The sequence below is a fragment of the Panicum virgatum genome, chromosome 4N (genome assembly GCF_016808335.1).
Source record: "Panicum virgatum strain AP13 chromosome 4N, P.virgatum_v5, whole genome shotgun sequence".
NCBI classification, from domain to species: domain Eukaryota; kingdom Viridiplantae; phylum Streptophyta; class Magnoliopsida; order Poales; family Poaceae; genus Panicum; species Panicum virgatum.
Genome location: NC_053148.1, coordinates 49,452,644 through 49,470,086, shown reverse-complemented (window position 1 = coordinate 49,470,086; position 17,443 = coordinate 49,452,644). Strand labels below are relative to the sequence as shown.

Genomic DNA, 17,443 nt, shown 5'->3' with positions numbered 1-17,443 from the left:
TCACAGTAAGCTTGCGAAATTGGACAGATCGTGTCCAGTATTCTACACACCTTCATCATGAAACAAATGTCAGTTACAATTCAGCGGACTACTCAAACCTAAGGGGAGCAATTGTTTGCATCATGAATTACAGCCCTGGAACTCAGACAGCGCAGCGCCGAGTTATCCCACGGCATCTGTTCTTTCTTTCTTCTTTCTCTATCACAACAATGCAATTGTAGTTTGTAAGGTACATCAGTAGGGCGAGACTGCAGCCGCCTCGGGCCCATCGCCAGCTAGTTGTGGTGGTTCAGCGCCATGAACTTGCACTGCTCACTCATCGCCTGGAGCTGTGCCTCCTTCTTGTCCAGCATGGCACGGAGCCTCACGTTCTCCTCCATCACCTTCTGCACTTCAGCTTCTTTCTGAGCTTTCTCAGTCTCAAGCTGATTAGTCTTGGCAACTAGCCTGCTCACGAAACAAGTTAGCCGATGTCAGATTTGGTAAAGAATCAGAATTTGGAGACTTCAAAATGGTGTATAAATAGACTTGCCTGGCCAGCTCCTAAATATTTGCCAAAGATATTATCAATACGTAGTAAAGACTAACAGTATGAAGACTACCAGGTACCAACGCATGCTCTCTCCACCATATCATATCTACAAAATTGTTCATGCATGCAACAAGACCAATGGACCTTTCTTTCACGAGGTTGGAGGAAGATTTCACCATACTTCTCTGAACAATTTTATGACCGCAACAAACTGACTATACCTGTATCAATTAGAAGAAGAAGAAGAAGAAGAAGAAGACGAGCACGCAAATGGATAGAGGACAATGGACAAAGCATATTTCTTCTCCCCTAAAATGTGATTTCTACTATGTTTTTTTACCTCCCATGGCATTTTCTCAACTAGATGTCCAGTTTTGAGAGTACACAAACACCAAGAACCTTATTAAATGTCAGACTGAAACTGAAAGACCTATCAGGTTCAGAAAGAAGCAAGAGTTTTGGTACAGATACAAACCTAATCAGGCTGTTAGACTCAATCATTTAATTCTGTATCCATTTAGGTGTGCATCTTCTTAATTATTGAACCATTATTTTTTTAAAAATATCTTCTCAAGATAATAGAAAAATTGGAGCAAGGATGTACTACCACATTATATTATTTATCTGAATGTTGACAACAGTATATATCAGACCAATGAGTATCAATTTTATTCAAAGATTGCATGACAATTAACTGGATTCAACGCAAGCATCAACTTTAGGTGAATCTCGCATACAATACCATGAGAAATTATCGATAGTGGAGAAAATGGTGAGGATATGCGATGGAGATCAGTCTGCTGAAGATAGCATTTGAATGCTTAATTCAAAACAGACCAGATGATTTCAGTGCCTTAACAAGCATACTTATTACTTAGCAAATGACTGGGTTTTTTTTTTGAAACTAAATGACAGGGTATTAAGATGGAGTTCTTAACAGTAGAAAGCGCCCTGGGCAGCTGCCAGAACTCATCCCAAATACAAATTACAAGATATTAAGAATTATATAGCGATAGCATTGTACACTTGAAAGAAAGTACTGTTAATGCAGTGCCATTAATAAAATCAACAGGCTGACTTTTTGATAGTAGCTGACTATTAGAAACATTTTGTGAGTTTTTCTGCACTACTCCAGGCCTTATGAGTCACTAAAGCATCGAAGGATGGAAACAGTAAAAGCATTCTGTGCAGAAACACATCCTACCATCTGTGCTGTGTGTCTTTATGCTTAAAATTATATGTTGTGAGAATTAAATGTAATGAATGAGTTGCCATAATGCCATGCCTTTGTGCTTGAGATTTAGAATATTAATTTTTTTTCTATATGTTTTCCATCATCAGACCATCTCTTCAAGTCATTTTTAACAGAATACAGAAGATATGTCACGCAACATGAATTTTTCACCATGCACTCATAAAAGGAACAGTAATTAAGAACGCATAACAGGGTGCAAAAGTACCTGTCAAAAAGTTTCTCCATAGTTTCGAATTGCTTCTCTGATGAGAGAAGAGTTTCTCTGACACTAACAAGAGTGCTAACATAAGTTCTCAGCGACTCGAAATCCTGCTTCACCCGACTAAGCTCCTGCTCGTTTTCAGCAGCGCGCTGCCTCTGCCGAGTGGTCTCCAGCACCATATCTTCAATCCTCTGCCTCATCTCATTCAGCATCCCATTCGTACCCACAGCGAACTTCTCCATCTCCTCGACCTTCGCCGACATGGTCTCGACCTGCAAAGTCTTCCTCCTGAGCTCTTCCAACCCCATCCTCACCTTCTCCTTCTCGTTAGCAGCTTCGGATTCAGCAACAATCACTCTCTTCACAAGCGACTCCATCACATTCGTCACCACACGGATGGACTTGAGAATGTCGTCCACATCCACATCCCCCACAACGGCATCGCCATGCTCAGGAGCGGCGCTGCTCTCCACCGCCATCCTGTCGTCGGAACTCCCCCCGCAGGCCACGGGCTCGGCGCCCTTGGGCCAATCTGCCAGCGGCACGCCGTGCCTGTCGATGTACCCGATGCCCTCCTGGAGCCTGATCCCGCAGGAGGTGTGCGCGAGGTGGGGTATGGCCATGATCCTGGCCTTGGACTTGAGGTACGCCAGCAGCGTGGCGATGGTCTTGACCCTGCGGCACAGGTGGTCCAGCTCCCTCCGGGAGTCGCCCTCGGCGCACCGCATCCCGACCTTCACCTCCACGAGCCGCTCCCGCAGCGCGTCCACCTGGGACTGCTGCTGCCGCAGCTCCTCCCGCCACTCGCGCTCCCCGGCCGGGGCGTCGCTCCGATCGGGGGCCGCACGCTGCTCCATGGAGCCCCTGGAAATGAGGGGAAACCAAACGCGGACGCATTTGAAATCGAATCTGAGCACTCGGCAACGAAATTCGACCTGCGGGCGAGGAATCGGATGGATTTGAGCGAGGAATGGAGAGGGGGTTCGGCGAGCCGTACCTTCCGACCGGAGGCGGTGCCGGCGGCGACGGATCGGGTAGGCGCCGCCGCGGTGGGCTGTGGTTAGGCTTTGCTTTCTTCGCCCGTGGTCCGGCTTGGCGGCGGCTACTTGCTTCTCATCGTCGACGTCGTCGCCTTCCCCTTCCTTTTGCTTACCCACCAAATCCCTGGATTGGGTTTTGCTTGCTCCTTTCTTCTGTCTCCTCTTCTTCTTTTTTTTTCCTCCACCCTTGTTGAGGGAAATTTCATCCTGTTTTGATTGGCTATCTTTTGATTTGGTGCGTGCGTCAGTCTCTGGGCCCCTCCTGGCCCATGATGACATGTAAAATGGACTTTTCCTGGATGCATTATTTTATTTTATTTTTTAGAACGCGCTTGTCTTATTATCTTGCCTGTGTGATTCACGTAGATACACAAAAATTATGGTTAAAAAATGACACCATCAAGACTAGATCCATGGGTCTATAGATTAATGAAGATAGAATTAAAATAATAGTTAGTCGAAAATGCGAGCACCTATCATAGACTTAAATATAGATGAGCACCTATACACACAAAAATATAGATGAGCACCTATAGATGCTCAGTTCGCTTGCACCTGTAGATTTGGTTGGAAATTTGTATCGTCGTCTTTAATTTTTCTCCGGCTACCTTATGAAATTAAGCAAATTAGAGTTTTCGCTAGAGGATTTTGGACAATAAGGAGGCTTCTCGTTTAGCCGGGGCAAAAGATAGAAATGGTAGTGCATGGCAAGACAAAAAAAAAAGGTTATGGTTGCATGCTCTATTCACTTATCATTCAATCACGATATGGGGAAAAAAAGTTAAGAGATTGCGACTGGTGTTAGTTGATTAGGTTGATGGTGGTAGGACATATATATATACCCTATATCGATTTTATGGTTCATGGCGGATGCATTTTCAGCTTTATTGTGGAGATAGGTTCAATTTTAAGATAGGTTCTTTTACTGTAGGAGTGCGTGCATAGCCCATTTCAATGGAGATTTTATAATATTAAATTCTATGTCACGTCATTAATTTTGTTGATATCGTAAGAAAAAATAAGTAAGTTTCATGGTACGAGAGAAATTTCAATCCTATGAAACTCAGTCGGTATAGTTATTAAATTTTGGTAGCAGTGTCATGAAATTGTGTACTGAGACTGACTATAGTTAACATGAAAAAATTGAGTAACCAAAAATAAGTAAGTCAACTAGAAAGAAAAACAACTGATCAACTGTTAATCTCAATCTTATGATGAATTATGGATCTTAATAATCATACCGCGCGAGTTTTTTTTTTGTGATCAAGTGTTGCTTGACTCGTCTAGGTGTCCAATTTCCTGCGTAACTGCAAGCTCGGCCATCCCGTTCCGATGTGCCCATAAAAAGGAACCGCAACTGATCCGAGGCGAGACGGTCATGGCCAGCCTCTAACTCCCCTCCACCGCACACCAACCGACGCCATTGCCGGCGGCACGTCTGCGCCCGCCGTTGGTTGCATCGACACGCAGCCACGCCGTTGGTTGCAAGCACGCCGTTCAATTTCCTCGTTTAATTCTCGACTCGATCGGTTGATGCGACGACGCCCGACTCCGAGGGGATCGCCGCCGGCCGCGGATGGCCGCTGGTGTTCGTGCTACTCCTCCCGCGGCGCGCCTCTGAATCCGGCGGCGGGAGCTCCGTGACCGTGAGCGATCGATCAATGGCGCGCTGCTGCGGCTGCAGCGTGCGGTGCTGCTGCTGGCTGCTGCTGCTGACGCTGGTCGCGCTCGCCGTCACGGCCACCGTCGTGTTCATCCGCTACAGGAACGGCGGCCAGGTCTTCCCCCTCCCCGGCGTGCCGGACCCCAAGTACGCCGAGGCCCTCGCCGTCGCCCTCCAGTTCTTCCAGGTCCAGAAATGTAGGTGCCGATCCATGCCGATCGACCTCACAATCCTTGCCAATTAAACCGCATGCCATCTAAAATGGCTGTTGCTCGTCATGCATGCATGTCTCGACCGATGAAGCCGGGAGGCTGGTGAAGAATGAGATCCCGTGGCGAGGGGACTCGGCGCTGGACGACGGCAAGGAGGCCAAGCTGGACCTTTCCAAGGGGAATGTACGACGCCGGCGACCACATGAAGTTCGGCTTCACGCTGGCCTTCACGGGCACCATGCTGTCCTGGTCCGTCCTCGAGTACGGCGCCGCCATGGGCGCCGCCAAGCAGCGCGACGCGGCCATGGACGCGCTGGGGTGGATCATGGATTTCCTCATCAACGCGCACCCCTCCGACGACGTCCTGTACATCCAGGTGATCTTGCATTCCCATCATCGATCCTCAGGTGGTCGATCTTGTTCAATTCCAATGCGTGTCGATCGGTTTCCTCTAGTTGCCTTGATCCAAGATTCAGAACTCCCCATGCATGTGATGATCCAAGATTCCACTGAACCAATTCTGAAAGTCAGATTTGATCTCCTGCTGGTGATCATCATCAGGTGGGTGACCCCAAAGCAGACCACAAGTGCTGGGAACGTCCGGAGACAATGGCCGAGAAGAGACCCCTCACCAAGATCACCACGAAATCCCCCGGCAGCGACGTGGCCGCGGAGACCGCGGCCGCCATGGCCGCGGCGTCGCTGGTGTACAAGCCCATCAACGGGACGTACTCGTCGTCCCTCCTCGACCACGCCGAGCGGCTGTTCGCCTTCGCCGACAAGCACCGGGGCTCCTACACGCGGACCTTCCCGGAGCTCAGCGCCTACTACAACTCCACGACGTACCAGGACGAGCTCCTGTGGGCGGCGAGCTGGCTGTACCACGCCACCGGCAACCACAGCTACCTGAGCTACGCCACCGGCAAGAACGGCGAGGAGTACGGCGACCTCGGGAACCCGAGGTACTTCAGCTGGGACGACAAGCGTGCTGGCACCGAGGTAATGCATGTGCCACAGTTCGTTCATGGAATTTCCAGACTATGTGACTTCATTCTGATTTGAAACTTTTGCAACATTTGCATTGGATTGTAGGTTCTCTTGTCAAGGGTAAGCTTCTTTGCGCCAGAAGGATCTGACGTTGCTCAAGATGAGGGCCTTGGGTCCTACAAGGACACTGCCGACGCCGTCATGTGCATTCTCCTGCCGGAGTCTGACACGGCTGCTTTCAGAACAGAAGGTTGGCAGTTACTACCTGTGAGATTAAATTAGATCATCGGAGAAGCAGAATGTTTCAGTCTGTGACAAAGTAAAATTGCTAAATGGTCAGTCAGACTGATCTCTGATGCAATGTGCAATTGTGCAGGGGGGTTGCTGTATGTAGCCGAGTGGAACTCCCTCCAGCACCCTGTTGCCTCCGCGTTCCTCGCCGCCGTCTACAGCGACTACATGTCGGCGTCGGGGAAGACGGAGCTGACCTGCAGCGGGAAGAGCTTCAAGGCTGCCGACCTGCGCAAATTCGCCAAGTCCCAGGTAACACCGACAACCTCGCTCATCACTGATACAGAACAGAAACTGTTCAGAGAAATGGCTATCTTCAGAGATGAAAACTGATCAACAATCTTCAGAGAAATGCCAATTTACAATTTCGTTCACATCAATCTCGAGCAGGCTGACTACGTCCTCGGCGACAACCCGATGAAGCTGAGCTACCTCGTCGGCTACGGCGACAGCTACCCCCAGCGGGTGCACCACCGTGGCGCGTCCATCCCCGCCGACGTCGACACCGGCTGCGACGGCCAGGAGTGGCTCAAGTCGCCCAAGCCCAACCCGAACGTCGCCACGGGCGCGCTGGTGGGCGGGCCATTCAAGAACGACTCCTTCATCGACGACAGGGAGAACGTGAGGCAGAACGAGGCGACGACGGACAACAGCGCGCTCATCGTCGGCTTGCTCGCCGGCCTCGTCTCCACCTCCTCAGTGGCGCAATCCTTGTCATGATCCGGTCTATTGGCCAACAGTTTCTTTCTGACTGACCCATGTAGATCCATCCCCCTGTGATGCGACTAATATATGTCCCATTCTTCTGACTATATGATCAGTTGCTAGATGCTATGGAAGTGCTGATGTCAAACTGATCAGTGGGTTTTAGGGTGTTGTATTAGAAATTAGCATGGGAGCATTCAGAGGTTTGTATAAGAGAATAGAAATCACTGGGAATTACTTTGTCCATTTGTTGTCCATAATTGGCTCTTAATCTCAAAATCATTTCTGATTTTCCCCCTCTGTTTTACTGACAAGAATAGCAGCAGGATGACCTTCTGATCACATGAAGCATTGTACCCAAAGCATATCGAAATTAATCACTTGTCTACACAAAACCAAACAGGTTTGCATTGCACATATAAATCAGGAATTCAGGATGCAGTAGCCAGTAAGAGGTGCTACTGCTATCATGCTATGCCTAGCTACAAGATCTTTGCATCCTCAGTTCAAAATTGACAGCAAAAGATTGAACTTTTAATCCAAAACTACACAAGCGCAATCCATTCCTCCAATTGTGGTAACAAGGCACACATTACCGAATCAAAACCAGCCATGCTTTCTTAAATTTGCGTCCCCTTCTTCCCCAATCTTTCTCATATATCTTATCCACAATCCACTACGTTAAGCTACCTAGAGTACTCCACTCTGCACTGCAAGAACACGCAGCCGACACTCTCACCCGTGTCCGTGTCACGGCGAGCCGCCGAACACGGCGGTTGGCGGCAGCGGCGGGGCGTCGAGCTGGTAGAGCCCGAGCGACGGGCCGACGAAGCGGAACAGGATCCAGGCGCCGACCATGATAAAGATGGAGGCGTAGGCGAACTTGTTGAGCCAGAAGAGCAGCCCCTTCTCCCCGACGTAGAGCTCGACGGCCTTCTCGGCCAGGCTCATCTCCTCCCACCCCTTCCGCTCCCGCTGCTTCTCCCTCCTCGGCGCCGCAGCCGACGCCGACGCCTTCTTCTTCGGCGTCACCTCCTCCGGCGGGGCATCAAGCTGGAACCGGCGGGCCTGGTTCCTCGCCTTGAGGCGGTTCTTGATGCCGGTGGGCTTTCCGCTGGAGGGGGCAGCGGCCGGTGTGACAGTGTCCGTGGCAGGCTCCGATGCGGCGGTTGTAGGCTCGCCAGAGCTGCCGTCGGACGCGGCGGGGGAGATGCAGCCGAGGCGGCGGCGAGGGTGTAGGAGAAGGGGCTTGGATGGGCGGTGGAGGAGGAGCGGGAGAGGGGAGGGGAGGAGGAGGTGCTTCATGGCGGAGATGGTCGTCGTCGGGTCTCTGGAGTTTGCCGCCGTTCTGTTGATGGGGTTTGGGTGGCTGCAACGGCGCTGCCAGTGGATGGAGCATCAGAGTATCAGGCGCACGCTGATGGAAAAATGGCGAAAAAGTGTTTTTTTTTGTCCCCCGGTTTTCATGGTAAAACATCTGCTTTGTTTGAAGATTTAAATCTACTTTCATGAATTTGATAAGAAATATCTGGCGCCTCGTGAACGGTTAGAGTTTAGTGGATTTTCACAAGACAATGACAGTGACACCAGACTGACCTGACGAACTTTCTTTGAAAAATCTCTAATCATAAGTTTAGAGTACTTTTTTACATACATGTTACATCACTTCCCTTGATTCGTATTATGAGTATAAACAAAAGTAACTTGCCTTTGAATTGGTCATGAATTCAAAAACTACGAATAAGAAGATGGTTTCACCAAGCTGTGTTCACTTGGCTTGTCAGCCAACCAGCCAGCAGTAACCAGCAGTGCTGTTCTCTCATACTAAATCAGCATTAGCCATCAGCTACCATCCAGCCAGTCAGCAGTACTGTTCTCTCATAACAAATTAGCATTAGCCATCAGCTACAGCCAAGCAAACACAGCAAATATATAATGTTCATCGCGGCATCAACGTAAGAACTACTAAGTCTACGAGACTAGCTAATTGCAATTATAGGCACTCCTAGTGCAATTATAGGCACTCCTTGTACCCAAACATCGTTTCAGTTTGACTAGTTATGATACAATGGTCAAGGGAAACCCCTGAATATCGGGTTGTTTGGTCTGACCGTCTGAGCTCATGATAAACTGGATTGGTACCTTCCAACAACCCATGTTCATCACTTCATCCTCATTAAGGATGGATCTGGATGGCTGAACATCCGAATTATTAGTATTCGTATTCACTTAAAATGTAAATATGGATATCCGTATTTGTATTCGATTTTAATATGAATGTCATATGGATGCATCCGAATCCGATTTTGAGAACTTTTCTCTATCCGATTCCATATTCTTATTCGAGGAATATCCGATCACATCTATATCCGTTCGTATCCGCAAAGAAAAAGTAACTAGTGAGACAATCTTAAACTTATCTTTATACCTAATTATTTAATGATATACACTATTTAAATTATTTAGAAAGCTAGATAACTAATAATATATTTATTAAAATTAGTCATGATATAAAAATTAACTTTAACTATTTAATATATTTATTTCATGATTAAAATTATTTTATACTAGTCAAATTATTTATTTATTTAATTATAAAATCTTTTTTATATATCTTGATTATTAAGTATTTATTTATTTTACCTTTAAAATTAGTATTATATATTTAATATAAAGCTATACATAGATAATTATATTCTTTTTTTATTAGCTATCTTCTAATCCTTTACTCCCTACTTGTATAATGATTTTGATCTACTATAAAATTATTGATAAAATAAACTGATACTCGTGATAGCTCTATGTTTTAAATCGAGAAGATATCCGGATTCGAATTATCCGTTTTGTATTCGTATCCAATGAGATCCGCATTCGCATTCGTATCCGGATAAAAATGTGATAAAAAGTGACATTCGAATCCGATTTCATCCGTATCCGATCCGAATTCATCCTTAATCCTCATAGAGTAAATCTCTCGAGTCAACGGCGCCCAAACTGATAAAGAAAAGGGTATGCGAGAACTAAGAAACATTTTTCTTTTTATCTCAAGGAGCTAAACGCATTTTTCTCACAGTTTGGGTAAATTCTCGTTGATGTTGCAAAGGCTTATCAGGCGATAATGTACTCATATTAGAAATAGGAATTTGCTGCTGTCATTTCTACTGAATTCAAATCAGTTTGTATAAAAAAGCAAAGCATCCGGCATTCTGGATCAAACATCCATTTCTGCTAACCATTTTGCCATGAGTTGCCTCAAGTGACCAGCTGATCTGCAGGCTGCAGCATTGGATGGCGATCGTACGGACAGAATGACGATGTGTATCCAACGAGGAAGATCCTCCGTGAAGCGAAAGCAAAACCAAACAAAAAGGTCAAGCAAGGGCGGCGTGCCTCCGACAGCACCCTGTCGGAGACCACATCGCCTCCGCCTCCGCCTCCGTCTCCCTCACCCCGGGCGGGCGCGGGATCACCCCTCTCGATCTGCGCCCGGCGAATCCAACCAGGGCTCACCACCTAACCCGCATTGGGGTCCCTGCCGCCGCTGCCAAGCCGCCGCCGGCCCCATCGATCCAGCTCTCGTGGGGTTTGGCTGGGACCTCAAGGGGACGGGGGGCCTGATCCTGCTTTCTGTTTGGATTTCGCTTTCCCTGTGGGGCTCGGTTGCTGGTGCAGTTGCCCAGGAGGAGGAGGACATGGATTTGGCGTCGGTCAACGAGGAGCTGGCCGAGATCGACGGACAGATCGGCGATATCCTCCGAGCATTGCAGTAAGCTCAAACAATTCGACTTGCTGCGATTTTGGTTGCTTGTAGTTTGCTCATGTTGTCCACGAATGCTCGTTAGATCTCAGTTAGTCAGTTTGCTTGCTGCGATTTCGGGAGCGGTGCAAAAGTTTGGAGATCAAGCTATAGACCTGTAGAGGGGAAAAATCGTTCTTTTTCCTGATGGCTGCGCGTCTGCAATTGACCTCTGTAGTAATGGTAACATAATGTGACTGAACTGATGGTCTGATGCGTTGCTTAATTTGTCTACAGGAATGGGTTCCAGAAGCTGGACAAGATCAAGGATGCCAACCGCCGCAGCAGGCAGCTTGAGGAGCTTACTGATAAGATGCGAGATTGCAAAAGGTTATTCAGTCTCTTTCACTCCCCTTCCTGTACTATGTAGCTTTTAGCAACATCCCCTAAATAGAATATGGCAGATGGAAAGGTTAAACACAAACACCTCGCTTGCATGAAGTAGAGAAGTGGCAGTGCGGCACTACTTACCCCGCACCCACATCAATTTAGTTTTTTTTTTCTGTAGCAATCATTTATGTATTTCTTAACCAATATACTGCACTGTGTCTATCTGCTTCCAGTATTTCTGCTGTTGATGATTCTGCAATTTCTGTATTTTGAATCACAGTAATGGGGGCCAAACTATAGTTTGTAGGAAAACTGATATCTGGTTTCTTAATTCTGGTGTTGTAGAGTAGCTCCATGAAAGCTGACAGTTTGCTCTTTTTTATGTGGTTCTAGACTTATCAAAGACTTTGAGCGAGTTAGCAAAGATGAGGCAGGGCGTACGGACCCGGAGACTGCAAAAATGCTGCATGACAGAAAGCAGTCAATGGTATTATAACTGTAAATTGTTTCAATCTATGTGAATTTATACACCTTGGTCTGATTCTCTAAGTTTCACTAAACGAGAGTTTGTCTTGTTTTGTAGATCAAAGAATTAAACTCTTATGTTGCTCTTAAGAAACAGTGAGTGTTGATCTATCTCATTGCATCTTAATTATCTTTCGTATAAACTTTGAAGAATGCATCTCTAGTTTTGGTAACATTTCGTGATACTTACATCAAAGATCATTTGGATTGCAGATATGCTAGTGAAAACAAACGAATTGATCTTTTTGATGGTCCTAGTGTTGAAGATGGCTATGGTGAAGAAAATGTCCTGCTAGCATCAAGTAAGTGACAATGTCACAAGCCCCTATAGGCGCACATAGTATGATCTCTTTTATGTTAAAAAACTAAGGAAATATGCAATTGAAAGCTTTGAAAGAAACAAACCTCTGGCATCACTGGCTTGGATATACTGAGCCTTTTTCTTTACCCCGCAGATATGACAAACCAGCAGTTAATGGATCAAGGCAATCAACTAGTGGATGAAACTGATCAAGCTATCGCACGATCTAAACAGGTTAATTTCTCGTGTGGCAGTGCTTATTTATGACCTACATCTCAACTTGTACCATTATGTTCCTAGGACACCTGTTGATTTTGCATTCTTGCATTAGTAAGTTGAGAAATCTGCCCTCAGTGAGATAGATTCTTCATCCCTATATGATCCTATTAAGATCTTTGTTTCTCATTTTGATGCTAAGATGCTGACATTGCTGTGTTGCCCCTCTTCATCTTCCCTTTTCCATTTTTTGAAGACGAGGAGACATTCTTGTATTCAGCTGTTATGTATAAAGATATAGAAGCCTTTTTCTCTCAAGAATCGGCACTCTGTTCTAAGTTTGGAATTGAATCTGCTGCTGAAGTCCTCAATATATCAACGTCTCAATGATTTTAGCTTATAGAGAACAATTTGTTTTATTGGATTGGACTCTCAAGTCCTCCACCAATTGCTGTGCTCATGCCCTCATAGCAGCAGTGTTCATTTCATTGCTTCTTGATGCCTTTTTTTAATCTATTTTGTAGACTGTCCAAGAGACCATTAATGTAGGCACAGAAACTGCAGCTGCCTTGAAAGCTCAGGCAAGTCGCTTTTCTTATGTATTGAAAGCAGCCAAGTGTTATATTATGCCGCTCAATTAGGGTTAGAAAAGTCACTTTTGGTTATTTCATCTTCATCAGACAGAGCAAATGAGCAGAGTTATTAATGAGCTGGACTCCATCCATTTCTCCATTAAAAAGGCATCGCAATTGGTGAAAGAAATTGGTAGACAGGTAAATTTATCTTGCAACACCAGTTTTTAATTTATTTGGAGTTCTCATCTATCTTACTTCTTTTAAATTAGGTTGCAACTGATCGCTGCATCATGGCCATGCTTTTTCTCATTGTTGCTGGAGTCATAGCAGTAATTGTTGTTAAGGTGAGCACTCAGGTTCTTCAGAGATTTGTTCACTCAACTGTTAATTGTATTAATTGGCGTATTACATATCTATATCCGATATTCTGACGTACTCGACCAAAGTGGGAAATTCTACAAGTAGAGGCCTCCTTTACATGATTTTACCACTTTATCCTTTTTTTCCTTCTTTTTTTTTGATGTGAAGTTTACAGAAATGAGTGGAAAATGAATTCGTCCACAAAGGTCCCTTAGTTCCTGTGGAAATGAAGTGGGTCAAGTAGAGGTCATGATTGTCTGGGATTGGAATACTAACACACTAGTTAAGAAACTTAGAGATAACGAGGCTAGAATATCAGACCATCCAACCATATGTGCACCAGACTACCTTTTGATTCTGTAAACTGCATCCAATAACTTTTTCCTTCTATCATTCTATGTGGATAAAAAATACACATGTAAACTAATGCAGAAACAACATCCATCCCCCAAAACAAGAAAAATGAACGGTAGGGGGCATGAAGAAATTTGGAGCAGGGTCCAAACAGAAATGACATTGAACAGTAATGGCTAAGAAATAAGTCAAATAGCCAACAAAAAATCATATATGACGACAGAAAAAATGCACACGAGATTTTCAGGCTTATTTGGTTATAGTGACTATTGATGCATGATGTTCATACTGTTCCATTGGCAGATTGTAAACCCACACAACAAGGATATTCCCAACATCCCAGGACTTGCACCACCGGTAAGCAGGAGGCTGTTGAGATAGAAGACAAGTGATAATTCCATACTTGTGTAAAAAATTGATGAGGCTCCTTGGGAAGTCTGTTGTATCTACTGTCTGCGAGACGCCGCCCCTGTCATGTGGCATAGTGTTGTAATTCTATCTCATGGGATACAATCTGGCGGGCACAGTATGTGTATGTTCTTATTCTTGTGGCAGGCCTTTTATGTTTTGCGAGAACCAGCTCCGAACCATGTTCTCTGTAACCTTCACATCTGTATACAAGTTACCAGTCTTATGAAACCAAGATAATATGGATTATGCAGACATTGCATACCTGAATTGCTACTCTGCAAGCAGAAATACCCACTTGATATATACTATCTTGTGATGTAATATCTGGATAATTTATTGATGTGGCTGAGCTTAAGGCTTGCTCAAGAATCATGATGGCTTTGGTCTTGCATCATGCCCCTATCCCCCCCCCCAACCCATTTAGCGTGAAAGAGTTTTTTTGGGGGATAAAGCCAGTGAAAAGTATTGTAGATCATTTTCCTGTCAAAGGTTTCTAGGCATGCAATCTTTTAGGATTGTGGCCTGACCTCCAAATTTGGTTGGCAGCAGCTGTCAATTCTTGCTCATACACGGTGTAAGCTGTACTGTATGATCCAAAGTCCAAGTGGACTCGCCTACAACTATCATTTGCACAGTTTATCCAAGGAGGGAAGAAAAGAAACAAGGCAAAGGACGTGGAGAAAGGTGCCAACCATTGAAGGGGAGCTCAGTTCAGTCGTCGTCCTCGGTGGAACCCACCATTGCACACCCCTTGTTTAGTCGGTGGCCCTCTTCACTTGATTCCCCGCCTAATCAACCCACCACCTCGTTGATTAGCAGGCAGCACGCTCGGTTACTAGTGCTGCCAAGACCACAGGTCAACACGTCTGTCGGCTCATCTGTCTGTTTCCATCAGTAATATTCTTTCAGCCTCTGAAACAAGGCAGGGTCACCTGTTCTTCTTCGTCTTTGACCACTTTACCACTCCTAATTCCGCACCTCTAGCACTAATCTTCCCACTAAACAAGTCTCCCCTCTCACTCTGATGTGCTCTCTTGCTGCTTCCGGTATGAATGAGCTCACAGCTTCGCCACTTGCTCTGAACCTGTTTTTTACATGAAGGAAGGAAAAGCAGGTCGTCATGGGGTGTGACAGTGACCTGTCTGAAGAAACAGAACGGAAAACCCTGGCTGTCTTGTCCTATTCTTTCTCCAAGCCACCTCATCATCTCAAGTGATTGGGTGCATGGGTTGCACTGGGTTGAACAGATTCCCATCCAAGTCAAACCGATCAATTCGCCACCGGAGACTGGGGGCGCCACCGGCATGGTCTCTGGCGGCAACTTGCACGGCAGCACGGGGGTACGTTTCAGGATTCTCAACGGGTATTAACAAGACGTTTGGATCGTGGAAATTTCGCGGCACGACGACACGGCTGCTCTTGATGACCATGGCATCAGGATTGGATGTACTGTGTGCGACACGGGCACACGGCTGCTCTTGTGTGCGATGAAGAACAATGAAGATGGATGTAGTGTGTGCAGTGCACTCCAGGGGAGTTCAGCTGGGGAATTAGTTGAATTCAGCATCACCTGGAAAAAGAAGAAGGAAAAGCTCAGTTACAGCTACAAGGTAAGGGGTTTTCAGATACTTGCCTCTAGAGGCTAGAGCCACTTTTTTACAGCTCTCAAAAAGCTTATTTTTACCATGCTTATTACTAGCAGGGATGGACCACGTGGCATGAAACATGCACCGCGTTTCAACGTGGGTTCGTAAGCTGCAATGAAGTTGGTGCCACCGAGGTCAGCGAGAGAGCTGAATTCCGCTGGCCGTTGCGACTTCCTCGCCGCGGCAGGCGAGTGCAGTCACCTACGGCCTACTATCTCATTCTCATGATCTCATCCCACGAAGAGGTCGAAAGCTTTCACCACGCGACGCCGCCGTTCCTTGGCCGGTTTCAATCCGCAGATCACGGTGCTAGAGGAGATCGAGTCTGCTTTACTTTCTTACCGACACTCGAATCGTAAATCCTGATGAACACTGATGACTTTTGGTTTATTTCGTTGAAATGCCACTTTGGTTGCATGGCCGGGGCTTTCAAATCGCAGCCAGCAGCAGCAACTTTCTTTTGACTGCCTTTTGATTCGCCTGAAAAAGAAAAAGGGAAGCAGAAGTGCTAGCCACCAACAGCCAAGCTTTTGAGTTTTTGACCAAGCAAATATTTTGCTCGAGGAAAGAAGCAGGGATAAAATATATTGGACAAGAATTTGGTCGCAGCTATCTGAAGTGAAAATAGCTATCTGAAGAGAAAATAGGAGACTTCTTCATGAAGAAGCTATGCAGGCGCATGGAAGGGGAGCTGTTGGGTTTTGATGCACAAAAGCAATTTGTTTTTTTTTTGGCACCGGAAAAACAAAAGGCACTCTAGTGTGAAATTGCAGAAAGAACAAGAAAAGAAATCACTGACTGTCCCTTCCTTGGACGGCACACTCGTCTTCACACTGGGCGGCAGGCCGGCAGCCGAGGCTGCTGAGCAGGAGCCCTCGCCGTCCGCTGTGTGGCGGTGTGCGTGCATATATATCTTGGCCATCGCGGAGGAGCGCATCCCATCCGATCCCCAAGCCACGAGGCCCGGCCGACGACGACGACGACGACGAGGTATGATTCGATTCCGATCTCCCTTCCTCCCTCCATCTCCCCAGTCCACGCCCGCGCGATCCCGCCCCATCCCCTGCAGTGCGCGATGCCGTAAAGAAGTGCTGCAGCGGCATACTCTACAGCCTACTGAATAATTGTGGAAGGCCGCTGCTCCGGTATTCCGAGCGGAAGTAGAGGGCCTCCGCAATCTGCTGACGTGGCCTGGGCTCGGCTCCCAATGCGTGCTCCGCACCTGCTCGCGCTCGCCCGCGGCAACGAGCAGAGCCGCCGTCACCGCCGCCAGCCCTGCACGCCGCGCCGCCTCCTCCGGCGACCCTTCGCCCGAGCAGAGCTCGCCGGACCGCCGCCGGACCTCGGATCGAGTCGAGCAGAGCCGTGAGCAGGAAGGAGGGAGAGAAGGGGATGGCCGGGCGCCGGGCCGCCGCTGCCGTCGAGGGCCGACGCGCGTCCGCCGCGGCGCCCCCACGGCTCACCGGCCCGCCGCGCGTCCGCCGCTGCCGGAGCCCGAGCTCCCGATCTGCCGCCGGAGAGGGCCGGCCTGCGCGAACGCCGAGGGAAGGGAGAGGGCGGCCGCGCCGCCGCCGTGGAGCTCGCCGTGGGCGCGGAGCTCGCCGTGGACGTCGCGCCTCGCCGTGGACGCCGCGCTCGCCGTGGACGCCGCGCCTCGCCTTGGCCGCCACGGACGCCGAAGCGGCGAGGGAGGAGGGAGGGGCTTCGGCGCGGCGAGGTAGGAGGAGGGAGGAGGGAGGAGCTCGAGGCGCCAGCGGAGCTCGACGCCGCCATAGGAGCCGCGCGCTCGCTGCACGCCCGCCCGCCACGCGCTCGCAGCTCGTCGGCCGCCCGCCTCCCGCGCGCGCTCGCCGCCGGCTGCCCGTGCGCCGCAGGGGAGGGGCAGAGACAGGGGAGCACGGAGAAGAGGAAGGGGAAGGAAAGAGAGAAAACAAGAAAAAAGGAAAAAATGAGATGATTGTTGGGTTGCTGAATAATATATATGGTCAGTAGATATATAAAAGATGAATGGATGTGGACAAACTGTATGTAGACTGTAGTAG

At 47.7% G+C, this 17,443-nt stretch overlaps 3 protein-coding genes, 1 long non-coding RNA gene and 1 pseudogene across 4 annotated transcripts; 2 read left to right on the top strand and 3 right to left on the bottom strand.

The window, feature by feature from the left end:
• Positions 1-6: 6 nt before the first annotated feature.
• LOC120668823 lies at positions 7-3,213 on the bottom strand. Its single transcript, XM_039948614.1, has 3 exons — positions 2,987-3,213; positions 1,993-2,853; positions 7-447 (listed from the first exon to the last, which is right to left on the bottom strand). The coding sequence occupies exons 2-3, from the start codon at positions 2,844-2,846 to the stop codon at positions 276-278; spliced, it is 1,026 nt and encodes a 341-aa protein (XP_039804548.1). The 5' UTR covers positions 2,847-2,853; positions 2,987-3,213; the 3' UTR covers positions 7-275.
• A 1,477-nt stretch (positions 3,214-4,690) lies between these two features.
• Positions 4,691-7,142, top strand: LOC120668820 (annotated as a pseudogene).
• A 126-nt stretch (positions 7,143-7,268) lies between these two features.
• On the bottom strand, positions 7,269-8,305 carry LOC120668821. Its single transcript, XM_039948613.1, has one exon. The coding sequence runs from the start codon at positions 8,190-8,192 to the stop codon at positions 7,638-7,640; it is 555 nt and encodes a 184-aa protein (XP_039804547.1). The 5' UTR covers positions 8,193-8,305; the 3' UTR covers positions 7,269-7,637.
• A 1,841-nt stretch (positions 8,306-10,146) lies between these two features.
• Positions 10,147-14,043, top strand: LOC120668818 (novel plant SNARE 11-like). The gene is made up of 10 exons (XM_039948612.1): positions 10,147-10,653; positions 10,921-11,013; positions 11,407-11,500; positions 11,597-11,634; positions 11,752-11,840; positions 11,994-12,073; positions 12,580-12,636; positions 12,736-12,828; positions 12,900-12,974; positions 13,648-14,043. The coding sequence occupies exons 1-10, from the start codon at positions 10,196-10,198 to the stop codon at positions 13,723-13,725; spliced, it is 1,155 nt and encodes a 384-aa protein (XP_039804546.1). The 5' UTR covers positions 10,147-10,195; the 3' UTR covers positions 13,726-14,043.
• Positions 13,616-16,674, bottom strand: LOC120668819. Its single transcript, XR_005672588.1, has 2 exons — positions 15,440-16,674; positions 13,616-15,325 (listed from the first exon to the last, which is right to left on the bottom strand). It is a non-coding gene; the product is annotated as an uncharacterized LOC120668819 (long non-coding RNA).
• Between the last annotated feature and the right edge of the window lie 769 nt (positions 16,675-17,443).